Raw genomic sequence first — 24,688 nt, 5'->3', positions numbered from 1 at the left:
GTTTGAGTTGTTGAGAAGAAAATGATATTCAGATTTAGCACCATTCCATAAAGAAGAGGAAACATGATGTTGAATGCAGTTTGAATCCCTGAGAACTCTGCTTCTTAGGATATGTGCCATTGCTCATCTGACTGAATTAAATCCCAGCAAAATTTTAGATTTGTATAAGAAGAATTTGAGAAGAAGTTCAATCATTTTACACAATTTTTTCCTACTTTTATATATAAAAGGTTGTTTACAAATTACAAGACTTGAATTGTGACTTTTCAATCGTGACAACAATTTTACCGTTACTTCAGACTCGATCTTCTTTTTCATACAATTATCTTTTCAGGCATGTGATTGAACTAAGAGATTAAATGAGTTAAGAGTTAAATGTTAGTATTTGATTGTTAACATTTTCCTTTAAAAAGAATATGACAAGAAAAAAAAATACTAAAAATATGCACTTTTTTAACGTACAAAAAATATATGCGCTTTTAGAATTTTTTTTTAGACTACAAAATGAATAAAGAAGGAAAATGCTAGATATCCTGAAGGAATTTATCCCGAAGGGATCACGAAGCAGTGCAATAGTTGTTTCACACCACTACTGGCTGAATCCCACAAAATCCGAAATTCATTCAATGCAACGGTTTTTGCCTTTTTCACTAATAAAAACACACTTCGGGATATTTCAAGAAAAGGAGTGTCGCTAGATATAGCATTACTCAATAAAGAATTAAAAATTTAATATTTTATTGAGTCAAATAATATTCAAATCTTTTTTATAATATATTTCTCATTTTTACTTATATTTATAAGTCTATTTCATACGATCGAATTCAAGTGATTAATGAATTTTATTTAAAAATGAATAATTAAAAAAAAACAAATTCTAATTAAAACAATGAGAAATGATATTTTGACAACCACTTTTTGACAACTTTTGGACAACTTTCTTTCTCATACTCACATGATGTTGTTATCCTCTCTCTTCCTTTTTCTCTCTCCATTGTTTTTGACCAATAAGAAGTGAGAAAAACAAGGTTGTCAACAAAGTTGTCATCAAATGAATGTCAAAATATCATTACTCTAAAACAATTGTTGTTCCTTTTTATTTATCTACTTCCAAACCATGGAACTCAGAATTACTACATAAGAACATAAGGTAAAAACTTTTGTACTTTATATACAAGTAGCTGCTTAACTTTTTGAGTACTTCCTGCAACTGAAAAAGACAAAGAACAAACCATGTCTTCTCTACTTTGTTGTTCCATTGCAATGTGTGTTGCTGCAATTGTACTTCAACAATGTTCCTTTGCAGTTTCACACCCTAATAAGATCACAAATTTACCTGGTCAACCACATGTTGATTTTCATCAGTTTTCAGGCTATGTAAATGTTGATGATCAAAACAAAAAAGCACTCTTTTTCTACTTTGTTGAAGCTCAGAATGATGCTGTTTCTAAACCTCTTGTTCTTTGGCTCAATGGAGGTGGTTTTTAGTTTTTGTTTCTTTTATTAGTAACATTGATTCTCGTCACTCACATAGATGAAAAATTGAACTTTGTTTCATGTTGTTTTGAAGGGCCTGGTTGTTCTTCTCTTGGTGTTGGTGCATTTTCAGAAAATGGGCCATTTAGGCCTAAAGGAGAGGCTTTGGTTAGGAACCAGTTCAGCTGGAACACAGGTGTGTACTTTCATCAATCAAACCTTGTCTACACTAATTTTGTATTAGCACAACTTTTGAAGTTAAATGTCTGTAAATTTTGTCTGGTTTTAGTCCCTATTTTAAAAACTTTTTTACGAAAAGGCCATGCATGGTTTAGTTTATCTAAGCTTATTTACAAGAAGCACTTGTGAGACTGTTTGGAAGAATTTATGGAAACAACTTATGAAATGTCCATAAGTCGTTTCCATAAAGTTCTCGGAGATAGCTTTTGAAAATAGCTTATAGTGTATAGAAGAATTTATATGATTAGTGTTGATTAAGTTGTTTATTCAAACATGGCCAAAATAAGTGTTATTAGCCCAAGTATTTAGTCCTTATAGAAGCAAAATAGACACTATCATTGAACAAAGTTTATGTAGGACTAAACTTAAAAAAAAAAAAAAAAAATTGGATTTGATAAGACTACAAACATATTTAATCTTTTTATTATATTATGGTTTTCCAATTTCCATTAATGTGTTGGTTTCATTTTTAGCTTAACAATGACAAACTCATAACCATTGTGTGTAAATGTGAATTGCAGAGGCAAATATGTTGTACTTGGAATCACCAATTGGAGTAGGATTTTCTTATTCGACGGATACTTCAACTTATGAAGGTGTAAATGACAAGATTACAGGCAAGTTTTCAATTTTCATCCTTCTATTTGATCTTAGAATAATTCTCAATTCTATTCTTTTGAATGGTCAAGCACCATTTGATTCAAACATTTTTATGTTACTAAAGATAAATTTATTTGTTTCTCTCTCTCTCTTTTTCTTTTCTTGTACTCTTTACCTTTTACTAAATTCTGTCATGTCCCTTTCTCCTAAAGTTTTGCATAACATAATGTTATTTCACTATCTACTCTTTTACTTTAATGTTATGTATGTTATGTCCACTGCATAATAGTGTTGTTTTTCTTGCAGACATGTCATGTACCTTAAAAATTTGTCTTGGTTTTCTGAAATTATTTTGTCTTTCTCTTTATAGCCAGGGATAATCTAATCTTCTTGCAAAACTGGTTTGTGAAGTTCCCTGAATACAGAAACAGAAGCTTGTTCATCGTAGGAGAGAGCTATGCCGGTAAAACAATAACTTATCATTGAATAAATATCCAATTTGCATCAATTTAGTCCCTTACGTTATGAATATTCTAAAATGATCTTGAAATTGTAAAACTCCAATCAAGTCCGTCCCTGCATTGGTAACAATGTCGAAGACACGTTTAAAGGAATCAAGATGAATTTTATTTACATTTTACAATTCTAGGCATCATTTTGAAATATTTAATATTTACTCATTTATTATTACTTTGTTTATTTCTTTGGTGAAGTTGAGATAATAACATAATTATGCAGCTAATGATGTGTTTTGTAATTTATCATTAGGTCATTATGTTCCTCAATTGGCTGAGCTTATGCTCCAATTCAACAAAAAGGAGAAGTTGTTTAATTTAAAAGGCATTGCTGTAAGTTAAAGCACAAACTTCCAATTATTCTTCTTTTCTTATTCTTGCTAGTGCTAGGCTTCATCACCTTTTTCTTTATGTTGGTGCCAGCTTTTTCTTTCTGGTTTATGTAAAAGTAACTGAAGAAAACTAAATACTACTAAAATTTAGATCGAAGTCATGTCCGGTGTCAAACATGTGTCAGTGGTCCAACACGATATTGACATGTGTGACATGCGGTTACATTCAATCACTTTTTATTTTCTTAATTTACTACAAGTGTTTACGTGTCAATGTGAGTATCGTGTTTGTATCAGTGCTTTTGTTGTAGCTAACGAGTTTGCTTTCATGCAGCTTGGTAATCCAGTTCTAGAATTTGCAACAGACTTTAATTCAAGAGCTGAGTTCTTTTGGTCTCATGGATTGATCTCAGACTTAACATTTAAAATGTTCACTTCAGTTTGTAACTATTCAAGATATGTGAGAGAATACTATAACGGTGCCGTTTCTCCCATTTGTTCAAGTGTAATGAGCCAAGTTAGTACAGAAACAAGTAGATTTGTTGACAAGTATGATGTGACCCTTGATGTTTGTATATCTTCTGTGTTTTCACAAACCAAAGTCCTCAATACTCAGGTGAGTTTATCATCGGATCTGGATTGTGCGCTATCACAATCCCGTGACTGCATGCAGTCAGGCACATTGGCGGTTGTTTAGTCAAATATCACATAGTCCAAATTTGAAGTTTGTATTTTAGATTTTTAAAATAATGCAAAAAAATGTATGCGTTGAAATCTAGACCGCACAATCTTGATCGATCAACCACCAATGTATCTGAATGCACGGATGTCCTTCAATTTCAGTTTTTACAATCAAGTTTAAAGTACTGAGGTATGACATGATGCTCGTGTTTTTGTTGTCATTTGTCAAATAGCAAGTGACTGAAACGGTTGATGTATGCGTTGAAGACGAGACTGTCAATTATCTTAACAGGAAAGATGTTCAATCAGCTTTACATGCACATCTGATTGGAGTACATAGATGGTCTCCCTGCAGCAGGTAATTCTCTTTGTATAATGTGCCTACAAGAAACATGATTTTAAATTGCGGTTGCAATTGCAGTCGCGATACAGTTACAAAATATCTTCAAATCTGTATTCTGCGACCAGAATCGCAGTTGCACACCTCAATTTAAACCTTATTGCTGTGCCTTGCCTCTTGAATTTGAATTGCCTGCAGTCAACACAATTCCATGCAGTCAGCAGTCGTTAGATTGGATTAAACGATTCATTTTCAAGCTCTTTATTTAGATTATCTAAAAAAACAAATTCTACATTGAAATCTGGATCGTCCGAACAGTCCAACGATAACCAATGTGCCGGCTGTGTGAATGTGTGGAGTTCCTTTCTTATCATAAAACATGTTTTTGTTTTTTATAGTACATATATAAGACAGAAATACTTACAATTTTGCTTTATGTCAATCAGTGTGTTGGATTATGAGTTGCGTGACTTGGAGATACCAACAATCACGGTTGTCGGCAAGCTAGTCAAGGCAGGAGTTCCAGTTTTGGTCTACAGGTATGTGCATTCATCATGTCTTACTTATTACATGTTTTTGGAATAAAGATCTTATAGTTTTTTTAAAGTTTTTATCATAACATAATTGCTTGTTTTAGTGGCTGGATACACTTGTAAAAGTAACTTGTGACTTTTACTGGCCTCAGAAGAATAGTTTGTGAAAATAAGCTCTTTAGAATAATCTTGTGAATAGGTACTTACTTATTAATGACGCGTCCAAAAGATGTTTTCAACCTATTTTCATGAGCTCTCCAATATTGTATATGAAAATAAATTTTATACCTCATGAAAATACTTTGACTTTATTTTATCTTTTGCACAAAAATAACTTGCATCTAAACCCTTATATGATAAGCGCTTATGTTATAAGTGCTTAATTAAGTTATTCATCTAAGCAAAGCCTAATTAAGTAATCCATTAAACTTGGTCCCTAGTCCAGATGTAAATTTAACTTTTCACTTAGCATAAACTAGACCATGTCTAGTTGTCTACATATAAGCCTTCATAAATCATAATTAATTGAAAAATTTGTTTTGCAGTGGTGATCAGGATTCAGTTATTCCATTGACTGGAAGTAGAACTTTAGTACATCAATTGGCAAAACAGCTGAGAATGAATACCACTGTGCCTTACAGGGTGTGGTTTGCAGGCCAACAGGTGAATCCTATCGTGCTTTGTTGATATTGAACATGTGTCCAATGTCCTACACGACACCGACACATATAGTTAAATGCCCTTATTATATTTTTTGTTCAAAATATTAATGGTATCGACGTGTTAGAGTCATGTCTCGTGTATGTGTCTATGTCGTGCTTAAGAATAATCTCGCTCTTATTTTCAGGTTGGTGGTTGGACTCAAGTTTATGGCAACATACTATCATTTGCAACAGTTAGGGGAGCATCACATGAAGTACCCTTTTCACAGCCTGAGAGATCGCTTGTGCTGTTTAAGTCTTTCTTAGAAGGAAGACCTCTACCAGAAGAATTTTGATTAGTGTTGTCCCTTGTTAAATCAAATCTTCTCATTTTAAAATCTAGAAAATTTTGTAAAGTTCTCAAGCAAGGAGAAAAAATGTGTGTTATTGAAAAAAAGTTCCTTTCCCTGTTATGTTACATTTTTTTATCTACTTTTATATTTAATGTTGTGTTTAATCATTTTTTAAGTAAAATGACAGGCAAAGTATCATTGTAGCACCATAAATTTCAATTATGTTGATGCTTGGTACTCAAGAGCTACCAATCATGTAGAGGCACACCAAAAGTTCATTAAAAAAATGAAATTAACAAAACAAAAACATGGGGGACATGCACGTAACTCCCTGAAATTAGTTATATTAATTTGAGGCCTCAGATGATGGAGCATGCATAAATCATGGCACACTCATTTTTACACACAACAACATACTTCTTTTCTTGATACATTCTTCAACACATTCTTGATATACTCTTCAAAACACTTTCTATAATTTAGTACTCTAATCATTGAGATGTATTTCTAAGGAAAATCAAATCAAACCTAGTTGAAGTATGCCCAATATGCTAGGCAATTGGATCTTAAAGTCTGAATATTTCTGATAAAGTCCTAAAATTTTTGTTGTTGTATTCATTAATAAAATTTAACATCAAATTTAACTAGTAGTTATGATGAAGCTATTTTTTGCTAATTATATGAATTTGTGTTTTAAAGGTTCCACATTCAGGTATAAAGACTCTAGGGAAAAAATTGAAACATTCTTGTTAGGTGAGTATTTTTAGAGGAATATATGCATGACAGCATGAGTTCTTTTGTCTCTTATTATGAGTTTCTTTAGATTGATTTATATGAGATTACCTACTTGTATAAGTAATTGTGGGACTGTTTGTGAAAACTTACAGTAACAACTTATAAAATATCGACAAGTTGTTTTCAGCTTATTTCATAAGCTCTCCAGGATAGCTTATAAAAACATCTTATAACTTATATTGAAAATAATTTGACTTTATTTTATCTTTTTTATTTAGTTTTTAGATAAACACTCACATGATAGTCACTTATACTATAAGCTCTTAATTAAGCTGGTTTAGCCGTATTATTTTAAGGGTCATGCTAACTAGTGTCCTGAGAACACCGATTAAGAAATCAAAAAAAAAAATATTAAATTAAAAATGACATTTTTTTGATTTTTGAAGAATTGATTACACAATTTTCAATACAATACTATATTTGCTTTTTTAACCGGTGTTCTTGAAGCACCGGTTAGCATTTCTTTTATTTTAATTTTTGGTTTAATTATGAATAATCAATTTTCTAGCAAAAGACCATCACACAAATTAAGGACACGAGTAATCAATTTTCTTCGAATCAACAATTTAATGTATAATACACATGCATTCAATAAATACAAGATATCATTAAAATTAAAGTATTTAATACATTGAATCACAATATGTTAATGTTGAACAGATACAAAGATAACAATGACAAGGAAAATTACAAATCGATATTGAGATCAATACTTTTGGTTGTGAATTCGGCAGCAGTGGTTTGAGTTGCAGAGATCTCAGTAGTCATAGTTCTCGTACCAATCTATCTGCAACAATGCTTTAACTATCATCTATTACATTTAACTTAGCGATTCTGAGTTTAGCCCTTGAGCATAAGACACCATTCAAAATGACGTGAATCACCACGGCAAATAAAAATGAAGCAAAAACTATGAATAAAATCACGGAATTGACATGTGTAGGGGATATCCTCCACATATTAAATAAATAACTAGCGCTGAACCAACCCACTGGAGAAGCCACTAGAAACATCATATGTCCACCTGCTGGTACCATAAGATATATTGCTATGATTGATACAGTAAAGGGATACAAGTTTACAATTAAAAACAAAAGGAATTCATATCCTGACAAGACTGATTTCCCAGCATTTCCTGGAGCAGAAATAGTAGAATTTGAGGAAGTGATGTTCACACCATTGTCATCACCAGCACTAACCTGATAAATTCCACCAGGAGGACTCAATCCTGATTGATAGATGGCAGTTGCAACGAGAGTCGCAATTATCAACCAAGTGTTACGGTTCTCCTCTGTCATATTCGCTCTAATTCTGAACTTAGACCGTCTACGTCCAATCTTGAACCTATGTGCAAGTGTGGGAGCATGAGCGACTTCTAAGCTAGGTTTTGCTCCAACTCTGAATAACATACTCTTGATCTGGGGAGTGCTTGCTATGTCTAATGCTGTTTTGTTCTCCAAGTTCATTAAGTTCAATTTTATTTTAGTCTTTACCAACAATTGAACTGCCTGTGCTATCAAGTAATGAATGAACAATACAATTGTCAGAGATCATTAATTTTAGCAACTACACCACCTATCTACAACTCTAATTTTATCATTGAAATCAACTAAACTAATTATTTTCCTAAGAACTGCGCAAAACCTTAAAACGATTATTAAAATGGGACAAAGGGAGTAATTTATAAGTTGTCATTCGTGTTATTCTAAGAAAAAGATGACATCGAACACCAAAAAAAAAATAAAAAACTCCCTCCATCTCATATTAAGTGACACAGTTGACCTTGTCACACATATCAATGCACAATTTTATCTTAAATAACTTTACTAATCTCTTAGAAAAAATTATAAAAATTTGATATTTTGAAAATATTCATCGAGACGAATTCAACGACATCTTATATGATATTATTTATCTTTGTATATTAGTAGAAAAATACAGTCAAAATATGTTAAGTCAACAGTGCAAATTTTCAAATATGTTATCTATTGTAGATCAGAGGGAGTAGCAAATATGTTCATCATTAAGAACAAAACAAAAAGAAACATGTCTCGGACTGACCTAAGGTCCAATATGGCTCCGTTCGAATCAGACCAGAGTCCCCTAAAATACACAAGATAGCAGAACGGGCCAAGAGCTTCTCACGGGTCTGGGATTACTCACGCCTATGAAGGTCGAGGGTAGTTCACTATCTAGACCGAGAGTTACTCACGTTCGTACCCGAATGTATGATTGTCAGAATAAGGCTTGATAGTCTAGCCCTACTAGGACATTTTTTGTACTCGGGCATTATCCTTGTGTTAGGTATGACACTTCCTACGCACACTATAGCCGCATAACTCTTACTACTACTTATTTTTGACAAATGTGTGATTTGTGTTTGTGTGTATTTAAATAAATACTATTGTGTACATTCTCATATCTATCAGTATAACTTGATGTGTAATCTGACCCCATATTATTTTTCTTTTGTTGCTCCTCTTTCTTATGTTATGCTAGTAGCTGCCTACGAGGATTGGATAAGTGATGTTGAGATCATGTCGACTCTTAGCTGCGGAAGTTAAAGATTAGGTTGTGTTAGCCTTATCGAGTTGATATATCTTTGTAGTTGTTTTGTTAATTCGTATTTGTTTATTTATGGGAACATTCATTTCCCTTTTGGATTTGGAGACTCTGATATATATTGTGTGTAATACCTCCATTTTATTTTCAAATTCCCACAACCTTAAAAGAACTTTATAATTGATATTATTTTACTTAAAAAATTATAGATTTCAAAAGTATGAGTTTTTACACTTTGTCCGGTGGCAATATTTTGTAAGAGCAGTGAGAAAATGTGTTCAGCCTTGTCACTTTATCAAATGCATAAAAATTGTTATCAGGTACAAATCGATATATTCGATATACAAATAATGAATTTTTAAATGAGATTATGTCGGATTTTTTTTTTAAATTTCATTTTATTTATTTAATTTTATTAAATTAAAAGAGGTGTTACAATTTACAAACATTCAATGGACGGCGAATAGGGGCCCGTTTGTTACAGATTAAAATAAAAGTGATTTTGACATAAAATAATTTAGAGATTATTTTTTAGAGATTTTATGAAAAATCAGAATCTATTTTGCGTTTGTTTACCGTAATAAAAATCACTTTTTTTAAAAAATAATTTAGTTTGTTTAGATACAGCTGTATAAAAGCGATTTTTTTGTTACAAAATTAGTTCAATCATTATATCCATATTTTCTCTCTCCTCTAAAAAAAATTATTTTTTGAGAACCTGCTCTCAACAGCTTCTCATTTGAAGTTGTTTTTAGATTTTTTTAAGATTCTGATTTTTTTAAAAATCTATAACAAACGGATGTAATATTCTTAAAAGTGGTTATTTTTTTAAAAAAAGTGATTTTTTTTCCTAAAAAAAAAAACTATAACAAACGGGCTCTAGATCAAGACTCGATCCCTCCACATATTGGGAATTCTGCTCTTCCCCCAGCACAAACCACTCTCGCCCAGCATGATTTCCAAATATACTCCAGCGTGAGTTAAGTCACGCTGCGTGACTTAACTCACACACCTTATAAGCTCTGTGTGACTTAACTCACGCACCACTGGCATGTGCGCGAGTTAACTCACGCACGTTGGCCGGTGGTCAAAACTGAAGAACAGACGTTTTTTGGTCTTTAGTCAGTTTTTCAACATTCAATCTACACGTTTTTTACCCATTATACCCATTTTTTTGACCATTAATGGTGTTTATAACCTATACTATCATTCCCACCTATAAATACCCCTTCATACTTCCTTAATTCCTCACACCATATCACTTTCTCCCCCTCCTCACTCTCTCCCTCTATTTCTCTTCTTTCTTTCTTTTTTTTCAATATTCTTAATGGGGGCAAAAGTGATCAAACTTCTTCGGGGTAAAATAGTGAGTAGCCGACTTGGGGAAGTGATCAACTCTTGAGATAAGTTTAAATCTGCTTTTTTTAACTCCAGAAACTTTTTACCGTGGGTAAAAAGATTCTTCTTGGGGTATAAAAAAAACCATATTTAAATTTAGCCCAAGGGTTGATGATGTATTTTCCCCAAGAAGGCTGCTCACTATTTTACCCCAAGAAGGTTGGTCACTTTTTACCCCAAGAGGGAGAAAATAAGTAGATTTAGTGGATTGGAATAAATTATTGTATCAATTATTGTATTGTATGAATTCTATTAATAAAATAAGATTTTGTTATATGCCTCAATTTTGTTCATTCCTTTTTATTTTATATTTGCTTTTATTTTCTAATTTTGTATTTAATGAATAAATATTAATGTAGTTCATTTCCTTTTATTTATATTTGTATTTATTTTAAGTGCATAACTAAATTAGAATATAGCTAATAAATAAATAATTTAGAATAAAGTGAACAAATAATTTAGAAAATAAATAATTTATAATAAAGTAAATAAAATATTTTACAAATAAAGTAAATAACGTAATTTGAAAATAGTAAATAAATTATAAAAAAAAATATAGTTGCGCTACTTAACTTGCGCTGGCCACGTGACTTAAATTGCGCATTAGTTTACACTTGCGCTAGTTAACTAGCGCAGGAGCATTTTGGGTATGGTTGCGTGAGAGTGTTTTGCGCTGGGGAATGGCAGAAATCACATATTGGATCCCGACGGTCCAACCATCTATTTTGATCATTCCGGACCAAAACAAAACAAAACAAAACAATCATTTTCTTTCAGGTTATTAATAAGAAATATATAAAGTAGACAATTGATTTTAGTTATTCAACAATATTACCTGGCGCTTAGTACTTAGTGCTGAAATATGCAAAATGGTGTTGCCTGCCTCATCCCTCTTGTTTAATATTTGATTTTCCAGCTTTTGCGCACCTATCGCTACACGTGTTCTCAGCCAGCCAACAAGTACTTGAAGGGCCTCAAATTGTTGATTCTTAATAGCAATATGCAGTGCAGTCTCGTGCCTCACAGTCAAGTATTCAATGGATTCCGGACACAACTTGAGAAATTTAGCTAAAAGATCAACCTCACCAATTTCACTTGCAAAATGAAGAGGAGTTATGGCTTCTCTTCCTTTAATTCTAACAAGATCTTTATTGATGTTCACGAAGCGATAAACCAGACGTTTGTGGTTGTTTTGCATAGCGAGATGGATGGGGCTGAATCCTTGCGGGTTAAGCTTCCAAGCAAATGATGGTTTCAACGTCATAATTTCAGTAGCAAATTGGAGATGACCCATAGCTGCAGCGATATGTAAAGGAGTTTCAACAAATGGTATTGAATCTATATGATCCAGAATGAATGGATCATCCTCAATTACTGCGTAGAGGAGATCTATATTGCCTGCTTGAGCTGCAGCTTTTAGCTGCTCACCATTATTTGTGTTCATGTTTGAAACTGTTTTGTGTATTTCATTCATTCATTGAGTTGTGTGAGTTTTCCACATGCAACCAAAAAAACTATTTAGATAGTAATTATGACAAACTCTAGTCAAAAAGTAATTATGTACAAACTCTGGTCATCTACTTGTTGGAATCCCATAAGAGACCAGCTTTTGGTTGTCCCTCATATCTAAAAAATTTAAACAACGACTGAAAATTTAAAATTTCACCGACAAAGTTCTTACAAAAAATAAAAAAGTAGGTTAAGGTATTTTTTTTTATGTAAGGAATCGGTCCTTAATTTAAACTCTAATTAAGCTTGAATAAACTCAATCATCTCTTTTAAACACGCCTTAGCAATCTATATCAAAAGATAAACTTATCTCACACTAGCTAATTTATGAGAAATACGAATACAACTTAGGTTGGTAAGATGACACTAAGATAGAAGCTTTCATAAACTTGAGTAGAACAACTTTTACTGTTGTTGGTAGGGTCTAATTAATTGATTCAACACAAGTGGCAGGACTGAGGACATTTAAAACACAAGATCCCAACAGACATTTCACACTTTAATGTGCTCAATTCTCTTTGAAATCTGCTCTTTACCCAGCAGAAAATGCGTTCCCAACTGGGAAGTCCGAATACGAGATACGATACGGATAGACCGATATGTCGAAATGGAAATTTTTTAAAAATCAAGATATGATACGGTTGGGATACATTAATAAAAAAATTATATAATTAAATGTACAATATAATTATAACCATTTTTTTTAATATGCAAATATATTAACAAACAAAAGAAATCAGTCATAAGCTCGTAGCACATCAACATTAATATAAATAATATTGACGATTAAGAGAGTGATGATTAGTCAATTACATACACAATATATCTCAAAAAGAGCACCATCAGTGCTATACTATATCCAAAAGGAACATCGTTACTATATCGATAAAAAAAAGCACTATATCCAAAAAAGAACACATCAGTACTCAAGAGTTAAGTTATTTTAGTTGACATTAATTGGGAAATATCGGGGCAGGTATCGGTGATAATTATCAGATACTCTCCCGATACGTATCGGGAAGTATTGGATAATTATTTTTTAAGAAAATAAAATTTAATCTTCGGATACTCTCCTGATACGTATCAGATAATTATTTTTTAAGAAAATAAAATTTAATCTTCGGATACTCTCCTGATACGTATCAGACAGGTATCGGTGCAGGATACGCAGGGGATACAGTACGTCATCCATTTTAAAGTATCGAAGCTTCACAACTCCCAACTGAAAAGACCGAAATTCCTTCAACTTCAAATCAATCAACACTCCAATAACAAGTAAGTTTTCATAATCATACACCATTAACCTTTTTATGTTGATATGTTAGATTTTTTTCTCTTAAATTAGATTTTTTTAGTTTTAGGGTTTTGTTTAAATCATAGTTTATAGTGTATACGAAATCAATTTAACTTTATTTTATCTTTTGTTATAGAATTAACTTGTACGTGAACATTTATATGATAAGTGCTTGATTAAACATGGCCAGAATAAGTGTTATTAGCACATGTATTTAGTCCTTATATAAGCAAAATAGACTATCATTGAACAAAATTTATGTAGGACTAGGCTTAAAAAAATTTGGATTTGATAAGACTACAAACATATTTAACCCTTTATAAATAATATTATGGTTTTCCAATTTCCATTAATGTGTGTAAATGTGAGTTGCAGAGGCAAATATGTTGTACTAGGAATCACCAATTGGAGTAGGATTTTCTTATTCAACTGATACTTCATCTTATCAAGGTGTGAATGACAAGATTACAGGCAAGTTTTCAATTTTCATCCTTCTATTTGATCTTTGAATGATTCTCAATTTTATTCTTTTGAATGGTCAAGCACCATTTGATTCAAACATTTTTATGTTACTAAAGATAAATTTATTTGTTTCTCTATCTCTCTTTTTCTTTTCTTGTACTCTTTACCTTTTACTAAATTCTGTCATGTCCCTTTCTCCTAAAGTTTTGCATAACATAATGTTATTTCACTATCTACTCTTTTACTTTAATGTTATGTATGTTATGTCCACTGCATAATAGTCTTGTTTTTCTTGCAGACATGTCATGTACCTTAAAGATTTGCCTTGGTTTTCTGAAATTATTTTGTCTTTCTCTTTATAGCCAGGGATAATCTAATCTTCTTGCAAAACTGGTTTGTGAAGTTCCCTGAATACAGAAACAGAAGTTTGTTCATTTTAGGAGAGAGCTATGCCGGTAAAACAATAATTTATAATTGAATAAATATCCAATTTGCGTCAATCTAGTCCCTTACGTTATGAATATTCTAAAATAATCCTGAAGTTGTAAAACTTCAATCAAGTCCCTCCTACATTGGTAACAATGTCGAAGACACGTTTGATAACAAATCAAGACGAATTTGATTAACATTTTACATTTCTAGGCATCATTTTGAAATATTGAATATCAAGGACTAACTTGAATATTTACTCATTTATTATTACTTGTATATTTCTTTGTGGAAGTTGAGGTAATAACATGATTATGCAGCTAATGATGTGTTTTGAAATTTATCATTAGGTCATTATGTTCCTCAATTGGCTGAGCTTATGCTCCAATTCAACAAAAAGGAGAAGTTGTTTAATTTAAAAGGCATTGCTGTGAGTTAAAGCACAAACTTCCAATTATTCTTCTTTTCTTATTCTTGCTAGTGCTAGGCTTCATCACCTTTTTCTTTATGTTGGTACCAGCTTTTTCTTTCTGGTTTCTGTAAAAGAAACTGAAGAAAACTAGGCAAAATAAATAATGATGAAAATTAGCTATCTAAAGCTACTAATGAGCTATGTAACGCATACACTTTAGATCGAAGACATGTCTGGTGTCAGACATGTGTCACAGTGTCAATGTCCAACTTGATATTGAAACATGTGACATGTGGTTACATTCAATCACTTTTATTTTCTTAATTTATTACGTGTGTTTACGTGTCAATGTCAATATCGTGTTTGTATCAGTGTTTTGTAGCTAACGAGTTTTCTTTCACACAGCTTGGTAATCCAGTTCTAGAATTTGCAACAGATTTTAATTCAAGAGCTGAGTTCTTTTGGTCTCATGGATTGATCTCAGACTTAACATTTAAAATGTTCACTTCAGTTTGTAACTATTCAAGATATGTGAGAGAATACTATAACGGTGCCGTTTCTCCCATTTGTTCAAGTGTAATGAGCCAAGTTAGTACAGAAACAAGTAAATTTGTTGACAAGTATGATGTCACTCTTGATGTTTGTATATCTTCTGTGTTTTCACAAACCAAAGTCCTCAATCCTCAGGTGAGTTTATCATCGAATTTGGATTGTGCGCTATCACAATCCCGTTACTGCATGCAGTCAGGCGCATTGGCAGTCGTTTAATCAAATATCACATGGTCCAAATTTCCAGTTCGTATTTTAGATTTTTAAATAATGCAAAAAAATGTATACATTGAAATCTAGACCACATGATCTAGATCGATCGACCACCAATGTATCTGAATGCATGGATGTCCTTCAATTACAGTTTTTACAAACAAGATTAAAGTACTGAGGTATGACATGATGGTCTTGTTTTTGTTGTCATTTGTCAAATAGCAAGTGACTGAAACGATTGATGTATGCGTTGAAGACGAAACCGTCAATTATCTTAACAGAAAAGATGTTCAATCAGCTTTACATGCACATCAGATTGGAGTACATAGATGGTCTCCCTGCAGCAGGTAATTCACTCTTTGTATATTGTGCTTACAAGAAACATTGTTTTAAATTATGGTTGCAATTAGTATCTTTGATATTGCCGGAATTGGTGAAGAAATGCAGCCAATGTAGTTGCAATTGCAGTCGCGATACAGTTACAAATATCTTAAAATCTGTATGAAGCGACCTCAATTTTAAACCTTATCGCCGTGTCTTGCCTCTTGAATTCAGATTGCCTGTAGCCAACACAATTCCATGCACTCATGCAGTCAGCACATCAGTGGTTGTTAGGTTGAGATTAAACGGTTCATATTTCAAGCTCTTTATTTAGATTATCTAAAAGACAAATTCTACATTGAAATCTGGATCGTTCAAACGGTCCAACGATAACCCATGTGCCGACTGTGTGAATGTGTGGGAGTTCCTTTCTTATCATGAAACATGTTTTTGTTTTTATAGTATATATAAGACAGAAATACTTAGGATTTTGCTTTATGTCAAACAGTGTGTTGGATTATGCGTTGCGTGACCTGGAGATACCAACAATCACAGTTGTAGGCAAGCTAGTCAAGGCAGGAATTCCAGTTTTGGTCTACAGGTATGTGCCTGCATCATGTTTTACTGGCCTCGGAATAGTTTGTGAATAAGTACTTAATTAAGCTCTTCAGAATAATTTTGTGAATAGCTACTATTTAATGACGTGTCCAAAAGATGTTTTCAACCTATTTTCATAAGCTCTCCAATATTGCTTATGAAAATAAAGTATACCTTATATGAAAATAGTTCGACTTTATTTTTATCTTATGTTATAAAAATAACTTGAATCTAAGCCCTTATATGATATGCGCTTATGTTATAAGCGCTTAATTAAGTTATTCATATAAACAAAGCCTAAGTAATCCATTAAACTTAGTCCTTAGTCCAAATGTAAATTTAACTTTTCACTTAGCATAAACTCGACCATGTCTAGCTGTCTACATAAGTCTTCATGAATCATAATTAAACGAAAAAATTGTTTTGCAGTGGTGATCAGGATTCAGTTATCCCATTGACCGGAAGTAGAACTTTAGTACATCAATTGGCAAAACAGCTGAGAATGAATACCACTGTGCCATACAGGGTGTGGTTTGCGGGGCAACAGGTGAATCCTATCGTGTTTTGTTGATACTGAACGTGTGTCCAATGTCCTACACGACACCCACACATGTAGTTTTTTTTTTTGAAGGACCGACACATGTAGTTAAATGTCCTTATTTTATTTTTTGTTCAAAATACTAATGGTATCGACATGTCAATGTAATGTTTGGTGTTTGCGTCTGTGTTGTGCTTAAGAATAATCTCGCTTTTATTTTCAGGTTGGTGGTTGGACTCAAGTTTATGGTAACATACTATCATTTGCAACAGTTAGGGGAGCATCACATGAAGTACCCTTTTCACAGCCTGAGAGATCACTTGTGTTATTTAAGTCCTTCTTAGAAGGAAGACCTCTACCAGAAGAATTTTGATTAGTGTTGTCCCTTGTTAAATCAAATCTTCTCATTTTAAAATCTAGAAAATTTTGTAAAGTTCTCAAGCAAAGAGAAAAATGTGTGTTAATTGAAAAAAAGCTCCTTTCCCTATCATGTTACATTTTTTTATCTACTTTTATATTTAAAGTTGTCATGTAATTGTGCAGTAACTTCATGCTCTCTTAATCATTTTTAAGCAAATTGACATGCAAAGGCATCCTTGTAGCACTATAAGTTAAACCTATGTTGATGCTTGGTACTCAAAGGCTACCAATCATCTGCCAAAAGTTCATTAAAAAAATGGAGGACATGCACCTAACCCCCTGAAATTAGTTATATCGATTTATAAAAGAGTTGAGTAAGCATCTATTATGACATGGTGTATGGGCTGATTGTTTATCTATTATGGCATGTCACACTCTTTTGGACACAACAACATACTCCCTCCACCCTAAAATAAAACGAGTTGATTGTTTTACCTAGGTAATAATTTTGACCTTAAATATCATTAATTATCTATTCGTAAAAACTATAAAAGTTGATATTTTAAAAATAGTTTTTTAGAAAAATCCAACGTCTTATATGTTATTGTTTATTTTTACATTGTTAATTTTTTTTCTTTTTTATTTTAATCTTTATGTTGATGATGATAATTATAGATTCCTTCAAGTCATTTTGTGCTGAAATTTTTTTTTTTTTAATTTGACTTTCTTATCCATATCAATTCCAATTGCCTACTTGGGTTGTGTGCTTCGATTCGTAGCTTGGTGTTATATCTTTTAAAAACTTGGTTGTGGTGTTTATTTTTTATCTTTATAGAATTTTAACAAATGAAGATGTATATTTATGACTTGTGAATTAGGTAAGTGATATTGTTAATCACTGTTAGCACAAGTAATTTACAATATAGATTTAGGATGTTGTATATATTATACACATTATAACCAATTATAATTATGAATTTAATTAGTGGCTATTTTTCTGAATTGTGTTTAGATAAATGCATTGTGTTATTTTATAGTTTAAATGAAAAAATGACAAGGTGGATAGAACGGAGGAAGAATGCAAGAAAAAAGTTTGAAATAAGGAAGATATGTGGGAACCTCTGAATGTTTGAGGTGAGGTTTGTTAGAATGACACTTTACTTGTTTAATGATAAATGCATCATTTTATTTAATTTTAACAACTAATTTATTTTTGATTTACAACTTAGTTATCAAAAAAAGAGGAAGATTTCGAGAGCTATGATTGGACAGAACTGTTGATTCTCCTTAGATGTAAGCACATGTATAGAGCGAAATTGGCGCAATACATAATAAACAATTCAAGCATTCTGCTGAGGATGGATGTTCATATCACACACAGTCCTAAGTTAATGTTAATATTGATAAATACATATTGTTAATGTTTATATCAATCTCAAATGGCTATTTGGCTTAGGTGCTTCAGTTCTTATTTCGTCATCTTATGCTTCGCAGGTTTAGTAGGTTGGGTGTTGAATTCTATTTGAAATCATAACAAATGAAAATATAGATTTATGACTCATGAATTATTGCAGTGATATTGTATATCTCTGTGAGATTGATCTAAGATTTCTTTTCTCTTAGAATGTTGTGTTTTAAAATATTTGAAGGCACATAACAATACGAGATCTACACATTAATGGATAAACAATGCAAGCATACTTCGGATGGTCAATAGTAATGTCTCACATTTGATTTCAAATGTTTTGCTTCATATTATATAGAACTTGTTGTCGTATGATAAGCAATCAAATAAACAAAAATTATTATTTAGTTGTTATATTTAGAATAATGCGTGTAACTATAACTTTTTTTAATTGCAAGAGAGGGTTGTAATAATTTACCTTACATTATGAAGGTAAATGAAAATTGCTTCTATTTGTTAATTGTCTCGTATGATATCACTGTAGGTTAGCAACTCTTATGAATTTTGGTAGGTTTTTAGAACACATAATGTTTTTCAATTTTCAGTTTTATGTACTTCAGTGATAATTTTTCTATATTATGCATGAGTTGAGTATGTATTATTTAACTTTATATATTCAATATTTCTCAAAAAAAGAAAAAAAAAATAACTGTAAATTAGACAGTACATTGTATATTAAGACTAATTTCAATTTTTTATTTTATGTCCTTCAAATTGTTTTATTTTTTATTTTATGTTATAAAAGTGTACGTTAATAATTAGAGAGGCAATAAAACAATAGACGAAGACAAATGAGACACAAAAGAAATAATTAATGTTGTTGAAATTCATTATCTAGTTTTACTGTGGAAATTGATGTAATTTATAATCTTTTCATAAAATATTATAATGTTATAACATTTTATATCTGTTATTTAAATAGTTATTTGATAGATAATAAATACATATATAAAGGAAATACATAGTTTTAGGCTGACTTTTTTATTATCTCAATTATACTCTTAAACAAATTTGTCTACATAACGTTTATTGTTGATGTTATTTAAAAATATAAGAATGTATATACCCTTAAACAAATTATTCTATATTAATATTTATTGTTTGTATCAATAAAAAATACAAACATTTATATTTCAAACTTACTTTGGCAACTATTACATTGAATGACATTGGTAATATTATGTCATATAAAAGATGATTGAGGCCGTGAATTCTAGAATGGTGTTAGAGTGTTGTTCATCTTTTTCTTAGGTGAGTTGTGAAAGAAAATTAAGAAAAATAATGGCTAAGAGAATAAAGAAAAGTTAGTATGAAACAATGAATAAAAGAAAATGAATTTAAAAGTGAGATTCTCGTAACAAAATATTTAAAGAGTGAAGTTTGAATTGGAAGGATTGAAACATCGGTTTAGTTCAATGTAACAAAGACTTATTGATTTCAATTGAGAAATAAATTGTTTCGATCAAATAACTATTTTATTTTCCTAATAAAATTGTCTCTCAGATAACTATTCAAAATAAAAACTAATAAATAAAGAATCAAATAACAAACTCAATTATCCGGAAAAAAATTGCCTTTGAATTGTTTTTTGTTCAAATTAAACTAACTATCCTATACTAAGGAATGCATGATTTTTTTGGGTTAAATTTTTCATTATTTCTATTATACTCTTAAACAAATATGTGAATGCTATATTGTTGGTGTTATTTGGTGTTATAGAAAAAGATAAGAATTTTTAACATATTTATATTGTTGGTAAAAGATAAATATAGATTGTTAGTATTTAAAAGTAACAAACATCTTTAATCAAAATTTTATAAAAACATTGCTTATAATTTATACGCATTAGAGGAGTAAAAAAGGCAGACATGTCGGCACAAAGTATCCGCTTGAATGCTAGTAATTCATAAATGTAAAAGGGTTTAAAATTTAGAATCACTTTATATTTCTATCATATATAATATTCATTGTCACATGATATACATGACACAAAAAGTCATATTTAATACATAAAAAAAACGAGAAAGTTATGTTTTTTTTGCAAGATATATTGGTAGTTCATGATGAAAGTATTTGGTTGTGTTGTTTGTGATTGAAATGCATGACTTCAACAATCACATTCGCTTCATAACAATACGAAAAGTCAATTGTGTGTGATTTATCTTTATCAATAATTTTTTCAATTTAAAATATATGAAAAATATTAATTGTATTTTTATAGTTTCTTTAATTATTAAACCATATGCATTCAACGATGTTTGATAGCTTGCTAAAATTCTTCTCTTTGTTAATTGATATACAACATTAAATATTGTAATGGCTATTTCTTAGAATGATTTAAGTTACATACTTTTTAGATCATTAAATATTAACAAAAAGAATGAATTTCGTTATTTATTGTTCTAGTTTTTATATTTATTTCTTTCACATATTAACAATAGGACCATCGTTACATAAATAACGTAGAAAAAGTGTTGTCTATTCTTAAAAGTTTCTTCCAAATTGGTTATGGTTATGGTATTGAAGATTTTATAATCGATACCTCAACATATATATTATGCTCTATAACATTTTTTTTTTTTAAGGAACTATAACATGTTGTTGTAACATTTTCTTATTCAATTACACCTTCAATGTATCTCCATAGGTTTTGAGGTTTGCAACAATGGGTTTCCTTGCATCATGGTTTTGTCTTTGAGGAAAATTGAAATTTCTAAAAACCAAAATTTACTTTTTATTATACACTCTTCTTAAGTTCGTGATGAGTTGAAAATTGAAGCACTCATGCATCATTTAACTACAAACAGTTAAATAACCTTGGAGTCTTTCTCAAGGTTGGAAAAAGTTGTTCTATAAAAAAAGATAGAGTATTTTCTAACATCAGTTTTTTTTTTTAAATTAATTATTAGATTCTTACATTAATTTTCCTTTTTTTATTTATTTTATATTTGACATTTATGTTGATGTTGATAACTATAGATGCCTCCAAATCATTGCATGCTGAATAGAAAATATTTTTAATTTAACTTTTTTGTCCATATCAATTTTAAATGGCTACTTTAGCTCGAGTGCTTCAATTGTTCGCTTGTTCTATTATGCCTCACAAGCTTGAAATTCATGTATTGACTTCAATCGTGTTTTGGTGATTATAATATTTGATTACTTCTACAAGTTAAATTTAAACAACATAATATTGCATTAACAAGTAACCGCATGATATGAACTTAAAATGTGTACAAAGAGCTTTCAGTAAGTTTTCAAGCTCCTTCTCCATTCAGGCACTATATATATGACATCTATCTTCCGTCAACTTTATTTCTAATCAAAGAAAAATATATAAATTGTTTTTGGTGGCTACTTAACTCTTGCTTCATATTCTGGCCTTGTACTTATGTTACGACAAGAATTTAAATTTTCGCTATAATTCAACTCAATTATGTTAATAATCCAGCATCAGATACTAACATCTTGTATAATTTTCTAGAAAATTATATCTAGGTGTTATAGATCAAGATTCATATATTCAATTGACTAGAAGCAGAACTTTAATACATCAATCGACAAAAGAATTGAGAATCAATAACACCATGCTATACAGGGTGTGGTTTGAGGGGCAGCAGGTGAATCTTATTGTGTTTTGATGATATTCAATTCAATCTATTTAGCACCAACACTTTATATTAAAGGTGTTTTGTGTCAAACACAACACCAACAACACACACACATATATAGTTAAAACTCTATAAATTAATAATGTCAGGACCGGAGAAATTTATTAATTTAGAGAGTTATTAATTTATCGATAAATTAATAATTATTAATTTAAAGAGTTTTTAAGTAATTATACTGTACATACCAAACAAAAAGGCAAATTAGTCTATGCCTTTTAGAATTACGTTGCAACGAACCTTGGGACTCAACATAAATTAGTAACTATTGTGTTCATATGCATTGAAAATCAATAATGACTTTTGAAGTACAATAAATTTAAACAAGAGGAACAAATGTGTTCAATGTATTCTTAATATATTTTTTTTCAGTTTCTATGAATTATTAATTTATGATTTTCTTGGGACCGAAAATTATAAAGGGATCTCCCGAAAAATTATTATCTTATTATTTTATTAAGTTTTTCAATTTTTTACATTGGCCAAGTCGGGACCGGACAAATTTATTATTTTAGAGAGTTTATTAATTTACCGAGTATTAATAAATTATTCTTTTTTTTTGTTTGGTCCAAAACGCAAGTATAGCCAAAAACTTTAAACTAGTGCAGTACATTTGATGCAAAACGTGAATGGCCCACATGCATTTGATGCACCACAAAGAGAATTATTCTACCTTTGCCTTATGTTGTTCACTTATTTATATTATAGTTTGGCTTTGTAAGCTTGCAATGTAGCCGATGTGGGACTTAATATCTCTATATTTCACAGAGTATATGCAAAATATGTATAGAGTCAACTAAGTATAAAGATAAGTGGTCAATGGTTAAATGATCGTCTTGTAACATATATAGAAAGAGATGTTCTTAGAACAATTAGTAACGATGCAATTTTAGTTCATTTTCAACAAGTGAAAAATAGTTCATTTTTTTGTAATTTTGCTTGCTGCAACTATTTTTAATATAATTTCTTATTAAATTAAATTTAATTTAATTATTTGACAAAAATATTGTGCCTCACCAACATTGTAAGTCTAGGTCCGCCCCTGTATATATGTAGTTACTTTTAAACATTCATTTTTTAAAACTATTATGTGTGTTATGTCAGTGTTTAATAGTATTTAATTGGTATATTGTATATATGGTTAAATATGTTTTTTGTTCCTATAAATATATCAACTTTTTGTTTTAGTCCCTCTATAATTTTTCTTCAACTTTTAGTTCCTATAAAATTTTCAATCACCACTTTTGGTCCCTATTTTTAATTCAACTCATGTGAAGTCTTTGTATTTTTTTTAATGAAATTGTACAGAAATGTGTACCATATTGTAAAAATATCTTCGAAAAAAATTAGATTTTTTTAACAAAATATGAATTAAATATAAATTTTTAACCGACAAAACTATAAAAATTCATATTTAATTCATGTTTTGTTAAAAAAGTTCTAATTTTTTTTTGGAAGAGATTCTTATAATATTATAATTTTTCTGCAAAATTTTATTCAAAAATATGAATTTTATATATGAGTTTATTTAAAAGGAATGATCAAAAGTGAAGATGGAAAACTTTTGGGGACCAAAAGTTGAAAAAAAAAATTATGAAGACTAAAACGAAAAGTTGATATATTTATAAAGACTAAAAACATATTTAACCTTTGTATGTATGCTATGTTTAAAAATTATTATCTCATTCTTGTTTTAGGTTGGTGGATGGACTCAAGTTTACGGTAGCATCAAATGAAGTGCCCTTTTCACAACATGAGAGATCACTTGTGTTGTTCAAGTCTTTAGAAGGAAGACCTCTACCGGAAGGAATTTGATTAGTGTTGTGCTCTTCATCAAAGTCTTAGGTTCAATTCTCTTTGATGTCAATTGGATGAGCGGATTTAGCTTCTTAAAAAAATCAAATCTTTTCAATTTTAGATGTAGAAAATTTTATAAAGTTCTCAATCAAGGAGAAAAAATGTGTGTAAATTGAAAGGAAAAAAAAAAAAACCCTTTCCCTGTCATGTTACATTTTTTTTTATCTACTTTTATTTTTAAAGTTGTGTCATGTATATATGATATGTTTAAAAATTGAACAAAAATATGGGGGACATGCACCTAACTCCCTGAAATTAGTTATATATTAATTTGTAAAAGAGTTTGTTTTTTTTTTTTACCAAAGCAAAGTTAACTATTATCATTAATCAACCAATGTTCAATACAAGATGGATAAAAATAAAAAATGCGGTGACACACACACCCTTCCAATACTCTATAATTACATGGTGTATAGGTTGCTGATTGTTTATCTGTGTGGCCTCATATGATGGACCATGTATGCATAAATCGTGTCACACTCTTTTTTACACACAACAACATACTTCTTTTCTTGATACATTCTTCAACACATTCTTGATATACTCTT

General features: G+C 30.6%; 2 protein-coding genes across 4 annotated transcripts; one reads left to right on the top strand and one right to left on the bottom strand.

Annotated features, from left to right (window-relative positions):
* The first annotated feature begins 1,199 nt into the window (after window positions 1-1,199).
* Window positions 1,200-17,336, top strand: LOC146904810 (serine carboxypeptidase-like 45). 3 transcript variants are annotated; one of them, XM_085723612.1, is made up of 10 exons: window positions 1,200-1,477; window positions 1,571-1,672; window positions 2,238-2,333; window positions 2,687-2,779; window positions 3,085-3,164; window positions 3,498-3,779; window positions 4,078-4,202; window positions 16,164-16,256; window positions 16,682-16,799; window positions 17,014-17,336. In XM_085723612.1, the coding sequence occupies exons 1-10, from the start codon at window positions 1,234-1,236 to the stop codon at window positions 17,161-17,163; spliced, it is 1,383 nt and encodes a 460-aa protein (XP_085579738.1). In that variant the 5' UTR covers window positions 1,200-1,233; the 3' UTR covers window positions 17,164-17,336. The 3 variants fall into 3 exon arrangements, with proteins under 3 accessions (XP_085579738.1, XP_085579736.1, XP_085579737.1); XM_085723610.1 differs by lacking the exons at window positions 16,164-16,256; window positions 16,682-16,799; window positions 17,014-17,336 and adding exons at window positions 4,631-4,723; window positions 5,263-5,380; window positions 5,565-5,892; XM_085723611.1 differs by lacking the exons at window positions 16,164-16,256; window positions 16,682-16,799; window positions 17,014-17,336 and adding exons at window positions 4,631-4,723; window positions 5,263-5,380; window positions 5,565-5,892 and having other exon boundaries at window positions 2,238-2,337; window positions 2,691-2,779.
* LOC146904811 (ankyrin repeat-containing protein BDA1-like) lies at window positions 7,054-12,438 on the bottom strand. The gene is made up of 2 exons (XM_085723613.1): window positions 11,302-12,438; window positions 7,054-8,014 (listed from the first exon to the last, which is right to left on the bottom strand). The coding sequence occupies exons 1-2, from the start codon at window positions 11,938-11,940 to the stop codon at window positions 7,307-7,309; spliced, it is 1,347 nt and encodes a 448-aa protein (XP_085579739.1). The 5' UTR covers window positions 11,941-12,438; the 3' UTR covers window positions 7,054-7,306.
* Window positions 17,337-24,688: the final 7,352 nt, after the last annotated feature.

This window comes from Medicago sativa, chromosome 7 (genome assembly GCF_051527215.1).
Source record: "Medicago sativa cultivar Bolivia chromosome 7, Bolivia_mono, whole genome shotgun sequence".
In the NCBI taxonomy this organism is placed as follows: domain Eukaryota; kingdom Viridiplantae; phylum Streptophyta; class Magnoliopsida; order Fabales; family Fabaceae; genus Medicago; species Medicago sativa.
The sequence above is the reverse complement of the archived record's forward strand: the minus strand, read 5'-3'. Positions and strand labels throughout refer to the sequence as shown.